The sequence below is a fragment of the Crocuta crocuta genome, unplaced genomic scaffold (genome assembly GCF_008692635.1).
Source record: "Crocuta crocuta isolate KB4526 unplaced genomic scaffold, BGI_CrCroc_1.0 scaffold1247, whole genome shotgun sequence".
Lineage (NCBI taxonomy): Eukaryota > Metazoa > Chordata > Mammalia > Carnivora > Hyaenidae > Crocuta > Crocuta crocuta.
This window is the reverse complement of record NW_027532329.1, coordinates 393,451-415,657: the sequence shown is the minus strand read 5'-3', so window position 1 is coordinate 415,657 and position 22,207 is coordinate 393,451. Positions and strand designations below refer to the sequence as shown.

Below are 22,207 nucleotides of genomic sequence, written 5' to 3'. Positions count from 1 at the left end.
CTAAAATCAAAGGTCATCCCATAGTGAGAATAGTCAATTTTACGTAAACTCTTATTAATTTTTACAAACTTCAAATTAACAAGATATTAAATGAAAACGAATGGAAACCTGGCTCTACAAATTTATAGTTCTTTAACGGCAAATGAACAAGCATACTATAAAAACAATCATCCTTAAAATAAGAAAAAGCCCCCACAGATCTGATACATTCTAGCTGTCTATGTGTGTACTATTTCAGCAAGTCAAGGTAGCACAGGTTTTCAAAAAAGCCTATTTCATTTCAATAAAGGTAAAAATTGTAATGATTACAAAGCACACTCTACATTTAGTCACTAGCAACTTTGTCTAATCTGAGCAAGATTCATTTAGGTCTGGGAGAAACAAAATCTTCCCAAAACTGACACTAAGAAAAAGGTAACAGTTAAAAATCCCTTGAAGTTCTTGGGGCGCCTGGGTGGCTTAGTCGGTTGAGCATCCGACTTTCACTTAGGTCATGATCTCGCGGTTCGTGGGTTCGAGCCCCGCGTCGGGCTCTGTGCTGACTGCCAGCTCAGAGCCTGGAGCCTGTTTCAGTCTGTGACTCCCTCTCTCTCTGACCCTCCCCTGCTCATGCTGTCTCTCTCTCTCTCCTAGAAATAAATAAAACATTAAAAAAAAAAAAAATCCCTTGAAGTTCTCATCTACTGGTTGGGAAAAGAGTAAATTGTAAATTTGGCTACCCCAATTTAATCTATGTATACCTGTTCAGAGGAGTATTATTATCTGTCCATATACAGAATCTAAATGAGAACATTATAGTGATGTTAATAAAACAATTGGGGTGCCTGAGTGGCTCAGTCAGATAAGCATCTGACTCTTGATTTCAGTTCAGGTCATGATCTCACAGTTCATGGGTTCAAGCTCTGCACTGGGCTCCACACTGATATTGCAGAGTCTTACTGGGATTCTCTCTCTCTCTCTTTCTCTGTCTGCCCCTCTCCTGCTCACACATGCACTCTCAAAGTAAATAAATTACTTAAAATAAAACATACAATTGTTTCTTACCCCCAGAATCGACAATAACGTTGGAAGATTTATTTCCAAACACAGATTCGAAGTCAACATTAAGGCCAGCTGAAGGATGTGGCTGCGCAACAGGAGATGGAGTGAATCCTAAGAAAAACCAAAATGGACAAAGTTCAATTCTTCACTAACTCTACTTTAGAGCTCTTAATAATGACAATTGAATAGAAAAAGCAATAAATTCCCTCAACAAAAAACAAGGCCAATCCTTTAAGCAAAATGTTTCTTAACACTACATCTTTTTGTGGTGATGACATTTTCCATAACAAAATCATGCTACTGATAAAGAAAACTAACAAAAGAACAACTGAAGTTGAACCACTAGTTTGTTTCATTACAAAAATGAAATCTTTGCTTATCTTTTTACCTTAATATTTGTATGCTAATGATCTTTAAAAAACTAAAACCATCTAAAATTTCAGGATTTTGCACAAAGCAAAATATATATGCAACATAAGTGACCATTCGGTAATGAGATAAGTCTTCTCTGGTGCTTAAAAAAATGTAAGAATCTACTTAAGTTCATTTGAGAGGTAACAAGATTCTGAAACTTTAAACCTATTAATCCTTATGTCCCTCTTGTGTCCAGATGCTTTTCGAATATCCAAAAAATAAGAGACCATGTTCAACTCCTGACCACTCTCTAACTTCAATTTGCTACTTTAACAGTGAAGTGGACAACTATACAATTAAACATGCCAATTTACCTAATTCAAATCTGAAATACCAGAACATAAATAGGAAACCTTCTTTCCTGTCTGTGACACTGATGTTGGTGGTATTAAGCCAACACCCAGCTCATATCTCTGAAACCAGCTATCCTAAGGTAACAAATGATGATTTCAAAAACTGTGAAAGGTTGTATTTTTGTGAGGCGAGGTTCTGAATTTCTAGGATTTGAAAAGAAGAATTAAAATAATCTACAAATTATTAGGGTTGTCACATGATTTGGGGAGTATACTCCAAGTAGAAAACAGTTTAGCATCTAGCAAGTAAAAGGAAGGAATTCTTTTACTTTGTGGAAGGCTATCATAAATAACGTTTTCTTTACCTCTCAATTCTATGAAGTCAAAATGTGTGTGTGTATATATGTATGATATTATATGTACGATATTATACATATACACACACAAATATACACATATATTACTTATATAGTTATATAAATATAAACATAATATATACATTATATTATATATCAACTAGTATTAGAAGATTATCAAATATTAGGGAAAGATTAACCTTTTTCTTCCCAAATACGGGCTCTTATCCCTCCCTCAACTTTCTATAAAAGGACTTTCAGTCTGTCCGAATCTCACTTTGAATTCTTAATGTACACCACCAGGATATAAAGCACAATGATATTGTACTAAAAAGACTGCTTTTTAAGAAAACTGTAAAAAGTAGGATAAGACTTGGTGAGAAGTCCACGAATGTCCTCAAAGACAGAGAAGCTAGAATAATGAACTTATCAATGACTCACACAGCAGATACACATCAATACTCCTACTTTAAAAGTAGTATTTTATAGCTAGCATGAATATCCCCTAGTGCACCAATTTTTTTAAATGTTCTTATTCCATAATTACTTAACTACTCTTAAAGACAGTGGTCATACAATGAGAACACAAATACAATAAAAATACAAAATAATTTAGTATATAAATATGACCATTCATCAAAAGGTTCCCAGGTTTCTAGACTTAACAATTTCACAGTATTTTAAAGTGTACAAGCTATTTAAGAATTACACCATGGGCTCACTGGTTCTTCTCCTAACTCTTAACAACCAAGAACGACATATCTACTCAAGAAAGACAAAAATCTACCAGACTTACTTATGTACCCATGCGTAAGAAGTATACATACTGTTCTTTAAATCATTGTGGAAACAGTATCTTGGCTATATTTCCAAACTTTAGAAAATACATGAAACAAGAATTTATAATGAGGATAGCATATCAAAGTCCTATTTTCTCTTGCTATTTTGTCTTAGCTTTATAGAACTTGGTGACTATGTGTAAAGAGAGAAGTCATTTCCTAAGGTACCTAAGGGCATCAATCTGTGGAATTACAATACTATTACCTAAAAGTAGGAAAGGTTTGAAAGAATGTAAAGTAATCCAGCGCTGGTACTTCAAATTTAAAAAGTCTCTAGCTATACATAGTGTTAAAAATAAAAAGACTAATTTTTAGTAAATTGTAATAGTTGACTGGCTACCAGTGAAGCAAGCAAAATATTTCAAAGTTAACAATCTTTTAAGTAAGGAATGTATATAAAACATCTTGAAGGTTAAGAGTTCTGCATTATCATTTCAATGAACATTATCAACTTAATGGCCTTTTATTCCAAGTCACTTTTTGGGAGACTGTAATGATTTAATTTTTAAAAGTAACTTAAAGATTAAAAAAAAAAAAACTACGATCACCATTTCAAAAGGAAAATTTAAAAACACACAAAAAAAAGATGAACAGGTTTTCTGAGACAAGGTTAACTGTATAAAATAATCATAATATTGAACTGCCTACTCTTTCATTTCACCAAAACCCAATGAAAACTGCCACTAACCAGCACTAATTCACAGTTTAACATTTAGAAACCACTGCCCTGCAGGGCAAACCTCAGGAGGACAATAATAAATTAACTGAAAGGTACAAGATGAACAAGCTTTGGGGACAAAAAGGCATTCCAAACACCTTCCAGAAAAATTTACCGTTTTCTTAACAGATTTTGGTGTAGTTCCAAAATAAATTAGGCTTCATTCTTTTTGTGAAACTAACTTCTATTTATTAAACACTATCCAAGAGCCTTATAAACAGTATTATTATTTAAAACTCACACCAACCTCATGAGATAGTATATTAAACAATTTACTCAAGGTCAATGATTTAATTAAGTGGTAAAACCAAGACTTAAGCCCCAAATTGTCTGATTCCAAAATCTTTTAGGGGTTTTCAGTTTATCCCAAATATTTCATCTTATATAAACTAGTAGGTAGAAAAAGACAATTTTATTACTACAGCTATAATAATTGTGTTTATTCATCAGGACTATTAAAGTTGTATGAACTTCTCAAGCTTTTCATAGCAAATGCTGCGTCTAAAAAGTGAACAACCCATGGTAATTTTAAAACCTAAAAGCAATGAAAAAAGGGTTAAGACTGTATCTGATAAAGAGTAAGTTGAGTAAAAAATCCATTTGAAATATAAAGTGATCTGCATACACAAGATGGTTTTAATGATAATGCTATGTACCAGGCATAGTGCCAGACGTTAGTTATATATGTAAACTTCATTAAAATCCTATTAGCCATTATTATCCCAATTTTCATTGGCTTAGAAAGGTTAAATACTTGCTTCAAGTCCTACAGAGAAGGAAGTAAACGAATTCAAAAAGGAACTCAAATGCAAATTCACTGGATTATAAACACATATTTTCCATCAAATATCCTCATACATTCCATTTTTGATTTATTTATTTTATTTTTTTAAGTAGGCTCTATACCCAGCATGGACCCCAACACAAGGCTCAAACTCAGGACCCTGAGATCAAGACCTGAGCTGAGATAAAGAATCAGATGCTGAACCAATTGAGCCACCCAGGTGCCCCATAAGTTTCATTTTTAAATCCTTTTAATCATGTCCAACTTTGCCAGTTGGTAATCTCAATTCTTTAGTTGTATCAAACACACTTTTTAATGCCAACTGACCTATGGTAAACAACTCCTATGCAAAAACAAAACAAAACAAAAAACAGCCGGATTTTGAGTTTTCATTGCTACTGCACTGGCCTAGAATATGTTTGCAAAGACAGAAATATGAGTATCAAGTTGGCCATGCTTCTATGGAAACTGTTTCCCTTTTCTACTGTCTTTGCACAGTGCTGGAAAAGCACACTTGTTTCCAGCAGAATCTCCCTACATCTGTGCCACAACTGCTCAAGTCAAAATTACTTAGTGTTCTATCACTAGCATCTCTACAAAGGGCTTTAAATTCCATAAGCTTGTAATATTAAAATTTTATAAATTCCTCTAAAAATGTGAACCTTTTGAGTATGAGCTTAAGTAGGAAGATGACAAGCATCCACTCACAAAACAATCCTGTGTTTAAATAAGGCAAACAAAATTAGAAATTTTTTTTAAATTTTTAATTTTTTTTAAATTTTTAATTTTTCTTACAAAACTAAGAAAAAACCTTATTTTAATTTTTTTAAAAAAATTTTTAATTTTTCTTACAAAACTAAGAAAAAAACCTTATTTTAAAGAAAACAACAATAGGAGCTCCCTCCTGCATAAATAGATCACCTTAAGAGATACCATTACCCACCTCCAAATAAACCAGGTACAGTAGAAGGCTCATGGTACATAAGGGCAGTATTAGGATAAGCCTGAGTACCATAAAAAGAATCTGACAAGGCATACACAGGGGGAAAAAAAGAACAGGAAAAAAAGGAAAAGAGAAAAATGAGTAGGAACAGTTAAGAATAGAATGGAGTAAAAACAAAACAAAACAAAAACAGGAGAGTCCAAGCTCTTAGTGTTCTCTAAATTACAACTTTCTTAAAAAAAAAAAAAAAAACAAAGCACTTGTCTCCATTATGGATATATTTAAAATATATCCGCAAAATATTTTTGAAATAACCAACACTGTATTTCTTTAGAGAAATAAGAAGCAGTTGGCTTTTGTCAATATTAACATGTCTTCTGACGTCTTTGGTTAAGTAAGAAGCCTGAATGAGGTCACAGACATGGCATAGGTGGGACCACAACCCACTCTTCTTGCTTTAATATGGTCTAGCTACTTACTTAGTACAGGGAGCATCACATTATCAGATCAATATCCTCCTCTGGAAGGGTTAGAGGGTGTCTATGTAGCTATTCTGATTTTTCTGGGTTGTTCTAAATCCTAAAGAGCAGAAGCTGGCAAATTACAGCCAGTGGCCTATTTTTACAAGGCCATGTGAGCTAAAAATGGTTTTTACGTTTTTACAGCGTTTTAAAAAATGAAATACAAAAGAAGAATATACAACAGGGATTTTATGTATCTGGTAAAGCCTGAAATATTTACTATCTGTCCCTTTTACACAAAAAGTTTACTGACCGCTGTTCTAGAGCAGCACTATCCGAAAAACTCTCTAGTAACAGAAATGTTTTCTAATCTGCTCTCTCCAATATGGGAGCCACAAGTCACATGTGCCACTGAACAACAGAAATGTGGCTAATAAAGCTAAATATGTAAAAATTTTAATTTTATTTAAGTATTTAATTTTAATTAATTAATGCAGCCAGTGGCTAATTAGACAATGTATCTCTAAGAATGACATATTTTGGGTGGTCCTTTCACGCTCTTAGTACTCTGAGTAAGAAACTGTTAGAATTTTTATTACACAACCGACTTTTCAGAAACTTTTAATGTGGACTAAAAGTCTTATTAAAAAGGCTCTTCTAAAGACAGGCATTAGCAAACTATAACTGTAGGTGTTTGTAAATAAAAATGTATTGGAACACAGCCAAACACATGTTTATGTACTCTCTATGGTTACTTTCATGCTATAAAGACAAAGCTGGTAGCTACAACAGAGACTATGTGGCTCAAAACCCAAAAATATTTATAATCTGACCCTTTAAGAAAAAATGTGCTGATCCTTGTTCCAGACTAATATCTAATGGTTGACATGAGTGGTTTTTATTTTCCCATTCTGTACTTATTTTTACAAAAATGTAAGTACTGAGTAATAATTAAGTTTTTGCTAATGACAAAAACCTGACAGATTTTTCTTAAATATAATTTATACTTTCATTTGTACTATTTGCACTCAAAGGATGTAAATATTTAAATAAAGTCCACACTTCCATAAGGCAGTGTAGACCAAAGCTAAAGGACTCCTGCATCAAGCTTTTGTTCCTACTAGCTGGGTTTTCTTAGTATATTAACTTTTCTGGGACTCAGGCGACCCATCCAGAAAATGATAATAATTCTCTTACCAATATGAGAGTTGAGAACTTGACCAAACATTCTCTGGAGGTCTCTGCAAGCCCTAAACCACCAATTCTATCATTTTAATCTTCAAATGCACCTACTCACCTTGGCGTATATAGCCATCAAACTTTATGGTCTTCCTCTTGCCCCAACCCACAGGCCCCAACTTAAGAAACATTAGGAAAATGAAATTTCTAGTATATTCCTTTTGTTATGGACTTTCCTTGAATGGCTTTATGTTTTTACTCTGCTTCTGTATCAATGTGAAATAGCTATGCCCTTTAGCACTTAAGGTTACTGACTTCCATTCTAACCCTCCTGGGTGAATAGAAGATTGACAGCCTGAAGCACATGGACTGTTCTGACTTAAAAGATGGAAATTATTGCCCCAAAGCAAAGATATCTTTCATACTCCAAAATTAAGGCAACTAGCTTAAGATGACACAAGAAGCCATATTTACTAAATACATACTAGTGTAAATTCAGTAAGCATAAATACAAAGTTATTAGAAAACCACAAAGGATAACTCTAGTAACCCTTTATTACCAAGCAAATAAGGTACTGTATTTCACAAATTTTCTAAAGAGTAACAGAATGTGAAATTTAGTTTCAACTGCTTTTTAATTTGTAATGTTTTACAATGACATGAAGGAAATACTGTAGTCAATTACTGTAATTTAGAGCTATGAGACTAGTTATATATAACTAGAGCACCTGTCTTGCAACTCTCAAATCCCCAACTATTGTTTTCTAGTCACCTCTCTTCTGCCCCGTTAGCTATATAAAACAGAATGTTCAGAACGTGGCCACGTGATCTCTTTAGGATACACAGATGACTTTATGCACGTTGCTTTAAACAAAGATTTAAACTTGCATCATCTTTAGCTGTTTCTCTGAACTGACTAAAAGACATTTCACTATCTTTTAAGGGATGTTTAGCATCTTTTTAGCAGGGTTCAAAAACATTAAGTTCAGGTTAGTAAATACTCAAAAACTTATATTTCCCTGTATTAACTCTGGAGTGAAATTTTACCTTTTTATGGGTTTTTATACCATAATTAAGGGCAATTTAGTCAAGTTGTTTTTCATTTTCTACTTGTCATTTATCTCCAGGCTAACAATGAAGTGAAACCCTTAAGAATGGGACAGACAGGGGCACCTGGGTGGCTCAGTTGGTTCAGCAACTGACTCTTGATTTCACCTGAGGTCATGATCTCAGGGTTTATGAGCTGGGGCCCTGCATGGTGCTAACAGTGCAGAGCTGGCTTGGGACACACACTCTCTCACTCTGCCCCTCCTCTGCTCACATATGCCTATGTGCTCTCTAAATACATAAATAAACTTAAAAAAACACAAAAGAATGAGACAGACAGTATGTATTTATTTGAGGCAATCTAACATTATACTATTCACAGTTTTAAAAAAATTAAGATAGCTATTAAGAGTGATTAACCACCCTCCCTCCCAAACACAAATGGAAAAAATAAAGTATGCATAAACATGTCAGTAAGTTTTAAGAGATGTTACCCTACAACCAACTTTCCGAATTAATTAATAAAATGTGGCAAACGATGTTAGCTTGAGCATCACACTAATATGATAGAGAACAAAATACAAAAAACAGCCCAACTTCAAAGGAAATTTTCTTTCCTAAAAACTTCAATTAAATAAAATTAGGGATACTAGTGTCATTTTAAAAATCTCACTACATTATTTAGTTTATTTTAAAATTTGATATTAAAATCCAAAATTATTACAGTGCCTTAAAAATAATCAATGAATACGTAAGAAAATACTTAGGCAGTATAAACATCAATTGGAAAGAAAGGTTAAATGGTACTTTACCAACAAACATTTCATGAGTAGGTGTCCTAGTAGTAAAAGTGGATACATCTGAAGAAATGGGAAGGTGAACATCACCACTACTTTTTGTGAGGAAAGGATTTAAGCTTGGAATGGCATCATCAACAGCATCTATAGTAGCAGAGAAAGGATCTGTGCAGTCCAAGTGCATTACAGCAAAATGAAGAAAGGAAGTAAATTAATTAGTATTGTAATTAGTCAAAAGATGCAAAGTGAAAAGTAGTAGCTATATTACTGTTTATTAATCTTAGTGCAAAATATCTAATCATCATCATCAAGATGGTAGAACTGCATTTAAATATTTCAAAATGAATCCTCAGAAGAAAATATTTACATGTCCAATTAACACTGGCAGCATACTGGGGCGCCTGAGTGGCTCAGTCAGTTGAGCGTCCGACTTTGGCTCAGCTCATGATCTCACAGTTCGTGGGTTTGAGCCCTGCATCAGGCTCTGTGCTGACAGCTCAGAGCCTGGAGCCTGCTTCCAATTCTGTGTGTCTCTCCCTCTCTGCCCCTCCCGTGCTCATGATCTGTCTCCATCTCTCAAAACTAAATAAATGTTAAAAAAAAAGAAGAAAGAAAGAAAGAAAGAAAGAAAATTGCAAAAACATTTTAAAAAACCATCGGCAGCATACTAAAGATAGATCTGCTTTCAAATATCAAGAAGCAAATAGTCAGATAGTTAAAAACGAGAAAAAACCAAAATGCATCTATAAAAGAGCCACCTGACCTGGTCATGTTCCCTGACCTAGGTGGGAATATATTGGCTTTCATGGCATAGCTGTTTACTCAAATAACAGATATGAACAACCAATATGTGTGTGGTATTGAGTAAAATTTCAAAACAAAAAGAATCAGGGATCAGGGGGTATTTCTAACAAGTGGGAGTAACTCGTGTATAGGTTCAGAGGTAGGAAACTAAAAATACAGATGAAGAAAGGTTCTTATGATTTAGAAAAAGGAAAGGAATTTTAGAAAAATGAAGAACAGAGACAAAAGAGTGGTGTCCACTGAGTAAACTGGGAACCGCTCTCAAAGTCCAGTTAAGGATTCTAAAGCCAAATCATTAAGGCTTTGAACAATTTGCTGAAGGGGCACCTGGATGGCTCAGTTGGTTAAGCATCTGGCTCTTGATTTTGACTCAGGTCATGATCTCACAGTTCCTGGGATGGAGCCCTGCATGGGGCTCCATGATGACAGTGGAGAGCATCCTTGGGATTCTCTGTCTCCCTCTCTCTCTCTGCCCCTCCCCCATTTGCATGCGCAAGCTCTCTCTCTTGCGGTCTCTCTCTCAAAATAAATAAACTTAAAAAATAAAAATAAAAAGATATGCTGAATAACAAAAGTATTGTTCCATATTAGAATGGTACCAAATATATATTATTTGGTATATATTATTACCTCTAAAGTTATTTTTAGAAACAGATATTTACTATACCTATACCTCATTCAAGATAATCATCATTCTAATGACTGAAAGCCACTCTTCCTACCTTAAGTAAACGGGGAGACAAAAAAATAAAAGGCAACAAAAATACTTTTAACCTGTACTTTCTATGCTTTTAAGCAGCAGCTTATTCTTGCCTATCCTTGTCTAGTTTGTGATCTTCACTTAACAAAATAGTATACTAAGCACTTTATTTTACTCTAAGACTGTATGATAGAGTAAGACAGCAAAGATTTTAAGGACCAGCTCATTCACTATAAGCATACTTTCCCTAAAGTCAATAAATTCAAATCCTACAACTGTTGAAAAAAGGAAAACACAAAAAAAAAATCTTGAGGTCAGTGGCTTATACAGAATCTTTTTATGAAACTTTAATTTTTATATTATTTTTTTGTATTTTTGTGCAATTATTTTCTGGGAATTAAGCATTTCTACAGAACATCAATTCACACCCCAAAATAAAGTGCTACAAATGTATCAAAGTTCACTAATGTAGTATTCACACTCAAATGATCACGTTTAACATCTTTCCCACCCCTCCACTCCACAATAAATGGAGCAATGGATGAAAAGAATCCAAAAAAGTAATTAATAAGCAGAAACCAGATACAAGAAATTGGTCATCATTACATTTTTATTTTAGTACAGAAAACCTATCTAACTCCTTCCTGAATAAGAAAAGAGATGCATTATTTTTAGTTGATCAATTCACTGAAAGTACTATTTTAAAATAAAGAATAGTGGCATAAAGTTTTTGAAGTACAGCATACGTTGTTGGACTCAAAACATCTCTCTAGTTTTCCATGCCTTTTGCTATGAGAGAAGTCATTCAAAAAACACATTTTTCTATTACCCATCTATGGGACATGTTTGGGGAAAGTTATTAGTTATCTGCTACTCTAATGAATGATTTTTACCTAAACTTATTATCATCTTCTAAGAATATACAGAACCATCTAAGTATACCCATATTGTCAATCAAACAATAAGAAAAATCAGTTCTTAATCTACTTGACAAAACATTAGAGGTAATCTAGATGATGTTAATTTGTTAGTGGACACTATACCATCAATAATAAAAACAAATTCATTAAGATTAAAAAAAAAAATGTTCCAGCTATCCCAACTTAAACTTCATTTACCAGACTGGAAACTACTATAAATTCTTTAAACTTTTAAAAAATAGTTTTTATTATTCATTTGAATTTAATTTTATGCTACTACATCAAAAAATAATCTGAAGTACTGAGGACTAAAATCCAAAAATTAAGAATCAACATTATTGTGTCCTAAATACTGGATACCTACATATACACAAAGACAAATGAGTTTTTCATAAAGTGTTGTGTGTTTCATGCCAGCTGACAGTAAAGCAAATTAAACTTCAGAACAGATTATTTTTTGCCTGAATTAAGTTTTGAAATCTTACTTAAAATATACATGATTGTACTGAGCTGGTAATATTGTATATTGTTAGATTTGCTGTGACACAAAGTGTTAAAGGTGATACAAACTTAAATATTCTCACAGATTAGTATTCAACACCAAGTACTCATTCAGACTCCAGACCTTTTCTTGAAAAATCAAAGGCTCATTAATAAATGCAATGAGGGGAACAGAAGAGCTTGTGTTCTCTCATGTTCATTTTTAGGTGGAATCTTAAATGCCTTTTATATAAACATGCAAACCTTACTTCCTTTTAACTCTACACTGCTAACTTATCTGTGGGAATACACATCATCTCTGTGGTGCTTAGGATAAGAACTAAGTTAAATACCAAATCTGTTTGAAAAATACCAAATCTGTTATTAAAAACCATTTTTAGCAAATGAAAGCAAGAGAAACATAGAATAAGATTATAGAACTATCAAAAAAATCATACCTTTGTTTTGTCTAACTTTAATTTTTAAAATAAAGTAAAAAATCTTAATCCAAATGTCCTTGATATAAAAAATACACTGAATTAAGAAGTATTCGGGGTGCCCAGATGACTCAGTTGGTTACGCATCTGACTTCGGCTCAGGTCAATAGCTCATGGTTCATGGGTTCAAGCCCCATGTCAGGATCTGTGCTGACAGCCAGCTCAGAGCCTGGAGCCTGCTTCAGATTCTGTATCTTCCTCTCTCTCTGACCCTCCCCTGCTCACACTGTCTCTCTCTCTCAGAAATAAAACATTAAAAAAAATTTTTTTTAAAAAGAAGTATTCAAAGTTCCTGACTTAAAACACTCTTCAGCTATCCAATCATGCGAAGTCCAAACTCTGAAATTATCACCAGCTCAGAAATATGAAAGTCAAGACAAGATATAATTCTTAAATTGAGAGGTTTATAGTAAAAGTCACTCACTGTCCTTTCCACATGTGTAATAAGCTTTTGGAAAAATAACAGTCAACTGCTATGGCCTCTGTTCCCCTGTACTTGATTTGTATTGTTAATACTTTTAACAGTCTCACTTGTACACAGAAAGCCTCATGTTAAAATATGAAGGAAATTTTGATGGAAATAATACAAAGAGAAAAATAACCTAAAACAGAAAACTAAAACATGACTATGTGTATTCCAATATACTATTTTCACAGACTGCTATGAAATAATTTCTTCTGACAGGACATGAAACAACTCTTGAAATTATTCTCCCACAATAAAAGTCCACCTGGCTTCATATAAGAGTTCAATAATCCCAAGCAGAAACTAATTATCTTCTCATTATTAGAATTAACTATCGAAACAAAACAACTTTACAGTTCAGTTTCTTTGAAACGTCGTGATAGTTCTCACTAAGCCTACTGTAAAATTTCTCATCTATTTAGAAAAGCAACATTCAGCCTTAACTTCAGAAAAACGACACTGTTTTTTAAAGTGGGGAGGGGTAAAGCAAGTTAAAACTATTTAAATGGTCATATCAAGTCTACTAAGCTTTTCTAAAACAATTCGCAATAAGCAGAAAATATGCATGTAATTTTGCTGATTATAAAAATCTTAAAATTAGGATTTATCACTGGGATATTAAGAAACTCTTAATCTTAATCTGCTGTCTACATACCATTCAGACAAATAGTTCTAAGATATTTATTGACTTTAACTTATTTTTAGAAATTACCCCTCAGATCTTAAATTTAGCTAAATTAATCATCTAAGTTAGTTTTTTAAATCAAGTCATGGCTCACAAAATTAGTGTAGAAATCTAATGTTTTAGTGTTTCACTATTCCTGTTCCCTGCCACATCCTGAACCAAAAACTACCTGTCCAGAAAAGAAAACATCCACTCATTCAACAGCTTATTAAATATCAAGGTGTTATAGGCATTGATAATACAGCACTGAACAAACATTTAAAAACTCCTGCTTTCACGCTTTTGAGTGTCTGTAAAATAATACATATATGCAAACAAAGGCACCAAAACCAACCAAAATCATTTGAAAAAATATTATATATCTAAGCAAAACTGCTTAAAAATTGACATGGATTAGGCTCAATCCTTCAAAGATGCCAGGTCAGTGATCATGATAGAATCGGCTTAAGATCAAAGAACTACTCCAGGGCAGCAAACATTCCTATTGCTATTAGGGGAAAATTTTTTGAATACCAAAATCTTAAAAATCTGAATTAAAAGTTTTAAATACAAGTAGCATAAAGTTTGTCCTAACATTCACAGTCAGAACATAATTTATTGCATGATAACACTGTATGAGTTTTACTAGAACCTTATCATATATTTACAAAGCCTGAGTTTCCTTTCTCCATTAGTCATTTTTTTTCCAGACCAAAGCACAATAACCCTTACGCATTTTCTGATTATGTAATATTCAACACTGAAATAACGATTTCATACTTCAATATACATTGGATCCTTCCTCTTCACCTTCATTAAAACCTCACTTCATAATTTAGTTGAAGAGAAATTCCAAAATTACATTTACAAGTACATGAAAATGTCTTCAAGGAACAAAATTACCTCATTGCCATTTTAAATATTTTTCAAGTTCACCCTTATCAAGTGTAACCAAAACTATACAAATGAGTGAAATACTACAGAATGCAGATGGGAAAGGCCTATACAACATATTAAGTAGAATTCATTAATGCTTACCTCCCCATGTACTTGCTACCTGAGAAGCAGATGGCATAGGAAGTACAGATGGGTGAAAAGTTGGCTGTTGCAAATCAAGCAGATCATTTGGTAGCTTTGATGTGCTAGGAAAATATTTTGAAAAGATTATTTATCTATGTATCTATTTATTTATTAGGTAAAACCTTACTGTATCATTCTCTTCTGCTCCAGTAAATAAAAATATTAAAAGTAAAAAAAGGCCCCAATAATGTAAACTTCAAATGAAGGAACAGTTTCAGCACAGTAACAGTTGCACACCCTTAATATATTTAACAGCATATCTATATTTATGATAGCATATTTCTTTTTTTTATGTTTTTTTTATTTCTTTTTTTTTTAATTTTTTTTTATTTATTTCTAGGAGAGAGAGAGAGAGACAGCGTGAGCAGGGGAGGGTCAGAGAGAGAGGGAGTCACAGACTGAAACAGGCTCCAGGCTCTGAGCTGGCAGTCAGCACAGAGCCCAACGCGGGGCTCGAACCCACAAACCGCGAGATCATGACCTAAGCGAAAGTCGGACGCTTAACCGACTATGCCACCCAGGAGCCCCTTTTTTTATTTATTTCTAGGAGAGAGAGAGACAGCGTGAGCCGGGGAGGGTCAGAGAGAGAGGGAGTCACAGACTGAAACAGGCTCCAGGCTCTCAGCTGGCAGTCAGCACAGAGCCTGACGCGGGGCTCGAACCCACGAACCGCGAGATCATGACCCAAGTGAAAGTCGGACGCTTAACCGACTAAGCCACCCAGGCGCCCCATATGATAGCATATTTCTAAGGAGGTCTGGAAAAAGTATTCAAGTGCCATGTCTTAAATTTATATAGGATTCAAATAAATATACTATACCCCTTTTGGGATGTATCAGTGACTCTCCTGGGAAAATACTGATTTCCTTACTGAAATGTACCTAAACAACATGATTCTGAAATACGAAACATCATGGCAATTTTAATCTTTTTTAAGGAAATGTATTTTCTTACTTTTAATCTTCAAAGAACTTCCATTACATTTGTAGTACTAATACCCCTAACAAAGCAAATTACCTGTTAATTGTCCTGCTTCAATATCCAAACATATTAACAATACAGGAAAAAATTATACATGCATATATGACATAAACTTGTAACAAAGACACCACATTACACAATTATAGGGGGCATTACTTACATGATATGTACGACTTTTATGTGATTAAGGAATAACAATCAAAAAAAGATCCCAGAGGGGTACCTGGGTGGCTTAGTCGACTGAGTTGCTCTTGATTTCAGCTCAGGTCATAATCTCATGGTTAGCAGGTTCGAGTACCACATCAGGCTCTGCACTGATGGCACAGAGCCTACTTGGGATTCTCTGTCTCTCTGTCTCTCTCTCTCTCTGTGTCCCGCCCCTCCCACCCTGCTCATGCTCTGTTTCTCAAAAATAAATAAACATTATAAAAAAGATCCCAGAGTTTCCATGAATTGAAGCATTGTGTATGCAACAACATAAATCATTTTTAACTTACACTTACTCAAAAACGAAATGTCTTTTAGATGTAAAAAATAGCTTTACAAATAAATAAAAATACAAATGCATTTAGTGCTTTAGGGGAAAAAATAGAATAAGGCAATATGCATTCTGTTACAGGCTATTAAGATTTGCCTTCAATTACAATCAAAAGGTAAAAACTGTGAGTGTATTAAGTGAAATAAAAAATAGTCACATTAGTTCTTTACCTAGAAATTTGTTTCATTCTTAAACATTCAATATCTTTTCCATTTATTTCCCCTAAGAGAGACTTCTTTCTAAGGTTCTCAAGTGGGGATATTTCACCGGCTCAATGTTATTTTAATGGGAATTTAAAAAGGCAGCATGCCAAAAAACAAAACAAACAAGAAAAAAATAATTATAAAGTTGAAAGAAAAACAACTAAATTCAACAAAAATCTTTTAAGACTTTAGGGAACAGGTAGCAACTCAGTAAAGTTACACTGAATGATGACAGGACTCAGTAGGTGGAAGGGAAGACGTTTTAAGGAGGAGTTAAAAATAAAATACACAGAAACAACAACAAAACCAAAGATATTGTTTACGATTGTGTCCTTTAATATAGGACTGTGCTAAATCTTACACTAGCCACATGGGAGTCTGTTGGAAATGTAAAGTCTTGGGGCTTGGCTTATACCTACTGAATCAGAAACAGCGGGGTTGAGGTTTAGAAATCTGTGGCTTCAGACTCTCTCCAGGGAATTCTGATGCTTACTAAAGAATGAGAACCAGTGACCTATACCATACCATGTCTTATGTGGAAAACAGGTCTTAAAAAAAAAAAAAGATTAAGAAGTAACAGAGCCAGGATTCAAACCAGAATCTGACTTCCAAACTTCTACTTTAAATCACTCTGAGGTAAAAGATAGGACAAATTTAAAATAAACCAATTATTTGAATTTGCCTAGAAATATTATTTCCATTGTTATGTGGCTTCAATTATTGACATCTCAACAAGATTATTGACGTTGGTCTGGGAGGCTTCAATACCACATAAATCTGGCTTAAACTAAACTCTTACTGTATGCCAGATTACTAAATTTAACACCAGGCAATAAACAGACATGAAAGACATTTAATATCCAATGAAAGGATACTGTCAAATATATATATGTATATACACAGGTATCCATATATATAAATGAAACAAATATGTGTGTGTGTGTGTATATGTATCCATATATGTAAATGAAACATCTGCTCACAGATAACCCACTACATTCCAATTAGTATAAATTTGTAATTTAGCCATTTTCCACTTCTTAAATATGCAACATATAAACTTTTATCACTTTATATTTAATTATATCACTACACCATTTATTAATACCAACATGTGAATTTATAAATGTAAAATCATAAATTAAACTAAATCTGAAAAACTCTACGAGAAGTCTTTAGATCTAAGTATTAAAAGGTAATCTTTACCTTCTCCACCTACCTGTTAGAAGAACTAGGGGTAGAAAATATGTCAATGGCTGGTGCAGTCATTATACCCCCTGCAGAGGTGGACACAGGAGAGGCTGCAGTTGTTAAAGAGGTATGAGGTTTCTTTGCAAGTTCTTTTAGGCGCTGTTCCTGTTGACAAAGAGAACTAGCATAAAGAATCCGGAAACCAGATTTGTTTTACGGCCTCTGAAAAAAAAGCACTTTCTGATTTTGTTCTGATAGCAGAAAGGTGTTCTCGGTTTCATCAGTCAGTCAATGTCAAGATGAAAAATCAGACTACTGAGTTTCACCCCCTTTGGGTAACTATGATTAAATACTGTTAGTCTATTTAGAGATTCCAGTTTCTTTCTGAATATCTGTACCCGTTTTTCCAAATAAAGAGAATGCAAACACCTACCTTTAAAGCTTTTAAACGAGCCTGTTCTTCTTCTAATGCTGCCTGCTTTTCCCTTTCATCCACTTTGGTTAGAGACAGGCCAGTGCTTGCCAGGGAAGAGACTGCGTTGGAAAGTGTTGTTGCCCTAGGAAATTGGACAAAGGTAATTTGGCTTTTTTGCAATCTGGTTATAAAATGATGCAGCAACAGTGCCATGGAATGGCACTACAATTATGAACTTACCTTATGGAGTAAAAATCAGTACTTCAGATAAAATATTCTACCCAGTAACCCACAGGATTATTAGCAATTAGCTAATTTATACAAATATTCACTGTTTTTTAAATTGTTAGACTTTTTGGAAAGGGTTCACAATAATCCTTCTTCCAACACTGCTTTTTCCAAGCCCCAAGGGAGGGAAATAATGCAATTAGAAGAGTTCACATACTCCCAAAAAAACCCTGATTGGTTTAAAATGTATTGAGTTTCTCACAGGAAATTACTCTGCTAACTTACAGCCTAGGTTTTGGCAGTACTACTACAGGAACATGAAAACATTAGTGCCAGAAATATATAATGTGTATCTAGATAGGTTTCCCTTATAGTAACACCCAAATATGTCATTCCCAGAGGACCACAAGGTTCCTTCATAGGGAAGATCTATTTCATCAGTCCATCTGGCACCTCTTTTCCAAACATATTACACATGCACAATGCATCATTACAGCAAGTCACCTCCTTTCCCTTATGTCATACTATAAACTCTAACAACATATATTCCCAAATGTCAATTCTAGGCAATATAAACAATTGCAGTAAAGAGTTCTAACCTGAGGAACTACTATTAGTCTTGAGCTTCACTCATTTTCCTTTTATCACACACCAAACATCATTAATTTATACTCTAAGCACACAAGTGGCAAACTATTTAAATTTTACATAAAATCAATTTTTATAAAATACAACTCCGAAAACAAGGGAAGAGTAATACAGTTGTGATAGAAATGCAAGAAACCCAACAAATTTTATGATTAAAAAAAAAGTATGACTTTAAATCAATGTACCTCAACTACTTGGCCATATTAACTCATTTCGTATATAAGTGAGCCATATAATCTGGCTTATGCTTCTAAAAACCTACTAGAAAATTCAAAGAACGAATTTGGAATGAAAAAGTATTAAAATCCAGTGAAAACATTTTCCTTTAAAAATTAAATTTTGTTGTCACAAAGTTCTGAAACAATCAAAAAATGTAAAGAAAAGGAAGGCTCTCGTTACATTTTACACAAATGTTTTTTTCATGCCATTAAAAGGAAATCTTCATAAAGAAACATAAGGATTGTACTCAAGCCACACTACCCAACATAAAACTCATGTTACAAAGTCATTATGACATGAACTGTGCTATTTTCAGTTTGTTAGGTTTTAGTCTTGGAAATCAGCTCAAAGCCCAACACACTGATTAAAAGGTCAAATATCTACCCCATGAAATGGCATCCGGGAAAGATAATAAATTTTGATGTCAGATATCCTAGATTTGAGTCCCAGAATTACTATTGTGTACTTCACTGGGATACAGTGAGGGTTAATTAAATTTGTAAAAAGCCATCTTATAAGTACAAGACACCACATGAATCAATGAATTATCGTCTTTAAGAGAAATATTGACACTGTGAATACACTTGTAATCCAAGTACTCAGTGTTCTCATCTTAAGAGATGCTAACATCAAGGGGCAACTGGGTGGCTCAGTCAGTTAAGCATCTGACTCCTGGTTTCAGTTCAGGTCATGAGCTCATGCTTTGTGAGATCAAGCCCTGTGTCAGGCTCTGTGCTGACAATGTGGAGTCTGCTTGGATTCTCTCTCTGCCTCTCTCTGCACCTCCCCTGCATGCTCTCTTGCTCTCTCTCAAAATAAATAATAAACATTAAAAAAAAGAAAGAAATGCTGACTTCTACTGAAGATCAGGAACTATTCCAAGAATTTACATGTATTATTCTATTTAATCCTTGGTAACAGCTCTATTAGGTAGATGCCATTAAACCCAATCTATGATTAAATCAAGACAAGGCAAAGTTAAATGCCTTGGAACTTTTAAAAGTTAGATTCATCAACTCTCTCAGAAACATCACTCCTGTTCTTTGTTCTATTAAGAATAATGTACCTGCTTGCAGCTGTAGAATCTTTGATTTTCTTTCCTTCCAAGGAAGCTAAATGTTGTTCCAAAGCATCAAGAAGACTGCTGGGGGCCTAAAATTGTGCAAATATTAAGATTTTCATGATAAACAGGCCATTGGTCAAAATAAATTAAGTATTACCTAACATATGAGAAGAAAAAAAAATAGGTATATTCCTCATGAACTATTTAATAGTGGAGTTTTATTTTTATTATGCTCTTCTTATAAGGGATATTAATAAACATAAAAACTGAGACTACGTAAACATGAAATATTAAAAAGTTCTTACAAGTACTTTCATTAAATATATTAAGTTATTTGAGTTTTAAATAAAAACATACTCTTGTAAAAGCTAGACATATGGTTGGGCACGTTTCTGGTATTTTAGTAGGTACTTATTGAGTAAATGAAAGTGTGCAAAGATTATTTTTCAATAGTTACTGATAAATGAAAGACCAGCATCAAGAAAACACAAATCAAAATCATGGTGAGAAAATTTCTTACCCACTAGAATGGCTAAAGTTAAATAGATTAGCAACATAAAATGTTGGTGAAGATATGGAACAACTGGAACTCTCATATAATGCTGGTCAAAATTCATCCACCTTAAAGGATCTGAATGTTTTTATTAAGTTAAATACACATCTAGCTTAACTACTCAATCTCATTCCTAATTATTTATCCAAGGGACATAAAAGCCTATCTCTGTAAGAAAAGACTTGTCAAAGAATGTTTTAAGTAGCTATGCTATTAGAAATCAAAACAGTGATTTCTGGAGGGGACTCGGGAGTAACCAGAAGGGGACCTGAGAACTGCACTGATGGAACTGTTTTAAATATTGAATGGTATGCTGATAACACAAATGTTAATTATCAAACTTCACTGAAATGGATACATCATTCAATTTTGTTTTAAAAAGAAAGACTGGCCTTTAAAAACTATATATCAAATCTCAATATGAAGAGCTAGTTACTTTCAAAAGGAAACCTTTTCAGTGAGTTGAAAAGGAATTGTTCATTATCTTTAAGAGAAACAAATGCATCAGTGGCCATTTACTTGCCACAAATATTCTTTAGGATTTGAGATAAAGAATTATTAGATTACAGGGGGATCTAAATCTCTGTACCAATTATGACTTCAACAATTTCCTTCATTCTGTATTTTCCCTCTACATGCAAAACCTTAGTAGAAGAAAGACACAGTAAGGCTGAAAATATTAGATTATAATATTAGCTTCTATGGTGAACTGAGGACACATGTGCACCACTCCCTAATCTCAACAAAATGCCTGCTAAGACTCCCAAAGACACTAGTATTATCTCCATTTTACAAATAAACAACCTGAGACTGTGAAAATTAAATAACTTGCCCAAGATCGCTTATCTGACACATAGCAGGAGCCAACAAAGGGTCTAGGGTATATATGACCTGAATGTCTAGATATTATGTACTATGCTATCAAATCATTAATTAAAACTGGGCATTTGATGGGGTGCCTGGGTGGATCAGTCAGTTAAACGTCCAACTTTGGCTCAGGTCACGATCTCCTGGCTCGTGGTTCAAGCCCTTCGTCAGAACTTGTGCTGACAGCTCAGAGACTGGAGCCTGCTTCAGATTCTCTATCTCCCCCTTGCTCTGCCCCCTCCGCAAAATAAACATCTTTTAAAAATTAAAAAAACAAAGCAATACATATAGCAGACAGTGAAATGATATTATAACCATACACTTACCTGTGAAAGGTCTGGTATATCACCTCTGTCAATTCCAACTTGCTGTAAAAAGAAGCAGCATTGTATTTAATAAACAAAATTATAATAAAAAACAAAAATTTAGAAAATGACATTATGGCTAGTATCACGAACAATATTCTAGATCAACTTCTTTAAACTCAGAAGAATATTTAATCTCCAGAGGTATCATTCACTATTTCCAAGGGCTTAGATGTTATTTAAATGGTTTTAAAAGTTGTAAAAGGAGAAGAACCAGAGTTGGAAATCCAATAAGGCTATCTACATCTTCTGAGCACCTAATATTTAAGCTACCTTGTCACAATCTAAAAAATTCCATCATTTTGATGTGTCATTATGACAAAAACACTACAGCAGGAATGAGAAAGGCTGACCAGAAACGGGTTTCCTGGGACATAAAAAGAAGGAACAAACTTTAGGATAATGACTGTCTTTCTCCACAAAGTATGCTTTTCCTGTCAATCACCACAGATA

At 33.8% G+C, this 22,207-nt stretch overlaps 1 protein-coding gene across 9 annotated transcripts in view; it reads right to left on the bottom strand.

Moving 5' to 3' along the window:
• The window catches only part of PICALM (phosphatidylinositol binding clathrin assembly protein), a 102,712-nt gene that overhangs the window by 25,390 nt on the left and 55,115 nt on the right, over nt 1-22,207 (bottom strand). For 5 of the 9 annotated variants that reach the window (XM_077778433.1, XM_077778429.1, XM_077778431.1 and 2 more), the window contains exons 8-14: nt 21,716-21,757; nt 19,973-20,058; nt 17,830-17,953; nt 17,425-17,561; nt 14,442-14,545; nt 8,888-9,037; nt 1,045-1,152 (exon numbers count right to left, since the gene is read on the bottom strand). In XM_077778433.1, coding sequence (XP_077634559.1) covers nt 1,045-1,152; nt 8,888-9,037; nt 14,442-14,545; nt 17,425-17,561; nt 17,830-17,953; nt 19,973-20,058; nt 21,716-21,757 — 751 coding nt within the window. The remainder of the gene's footprint in view (nt 1-1,044; nt 1,153-8,887; nt 9,038-14,441; nt 14,546-17,424; nt 17,562-17,829; nt 17,954-19,972; nt 20,059-21,715; nt 21,758-22,207) is intronic. The other 4 variants (XM_077778434.1, XM_077778435.1, XM_077778436.1 and 1 more) reach the window with 1 other exon arrangement.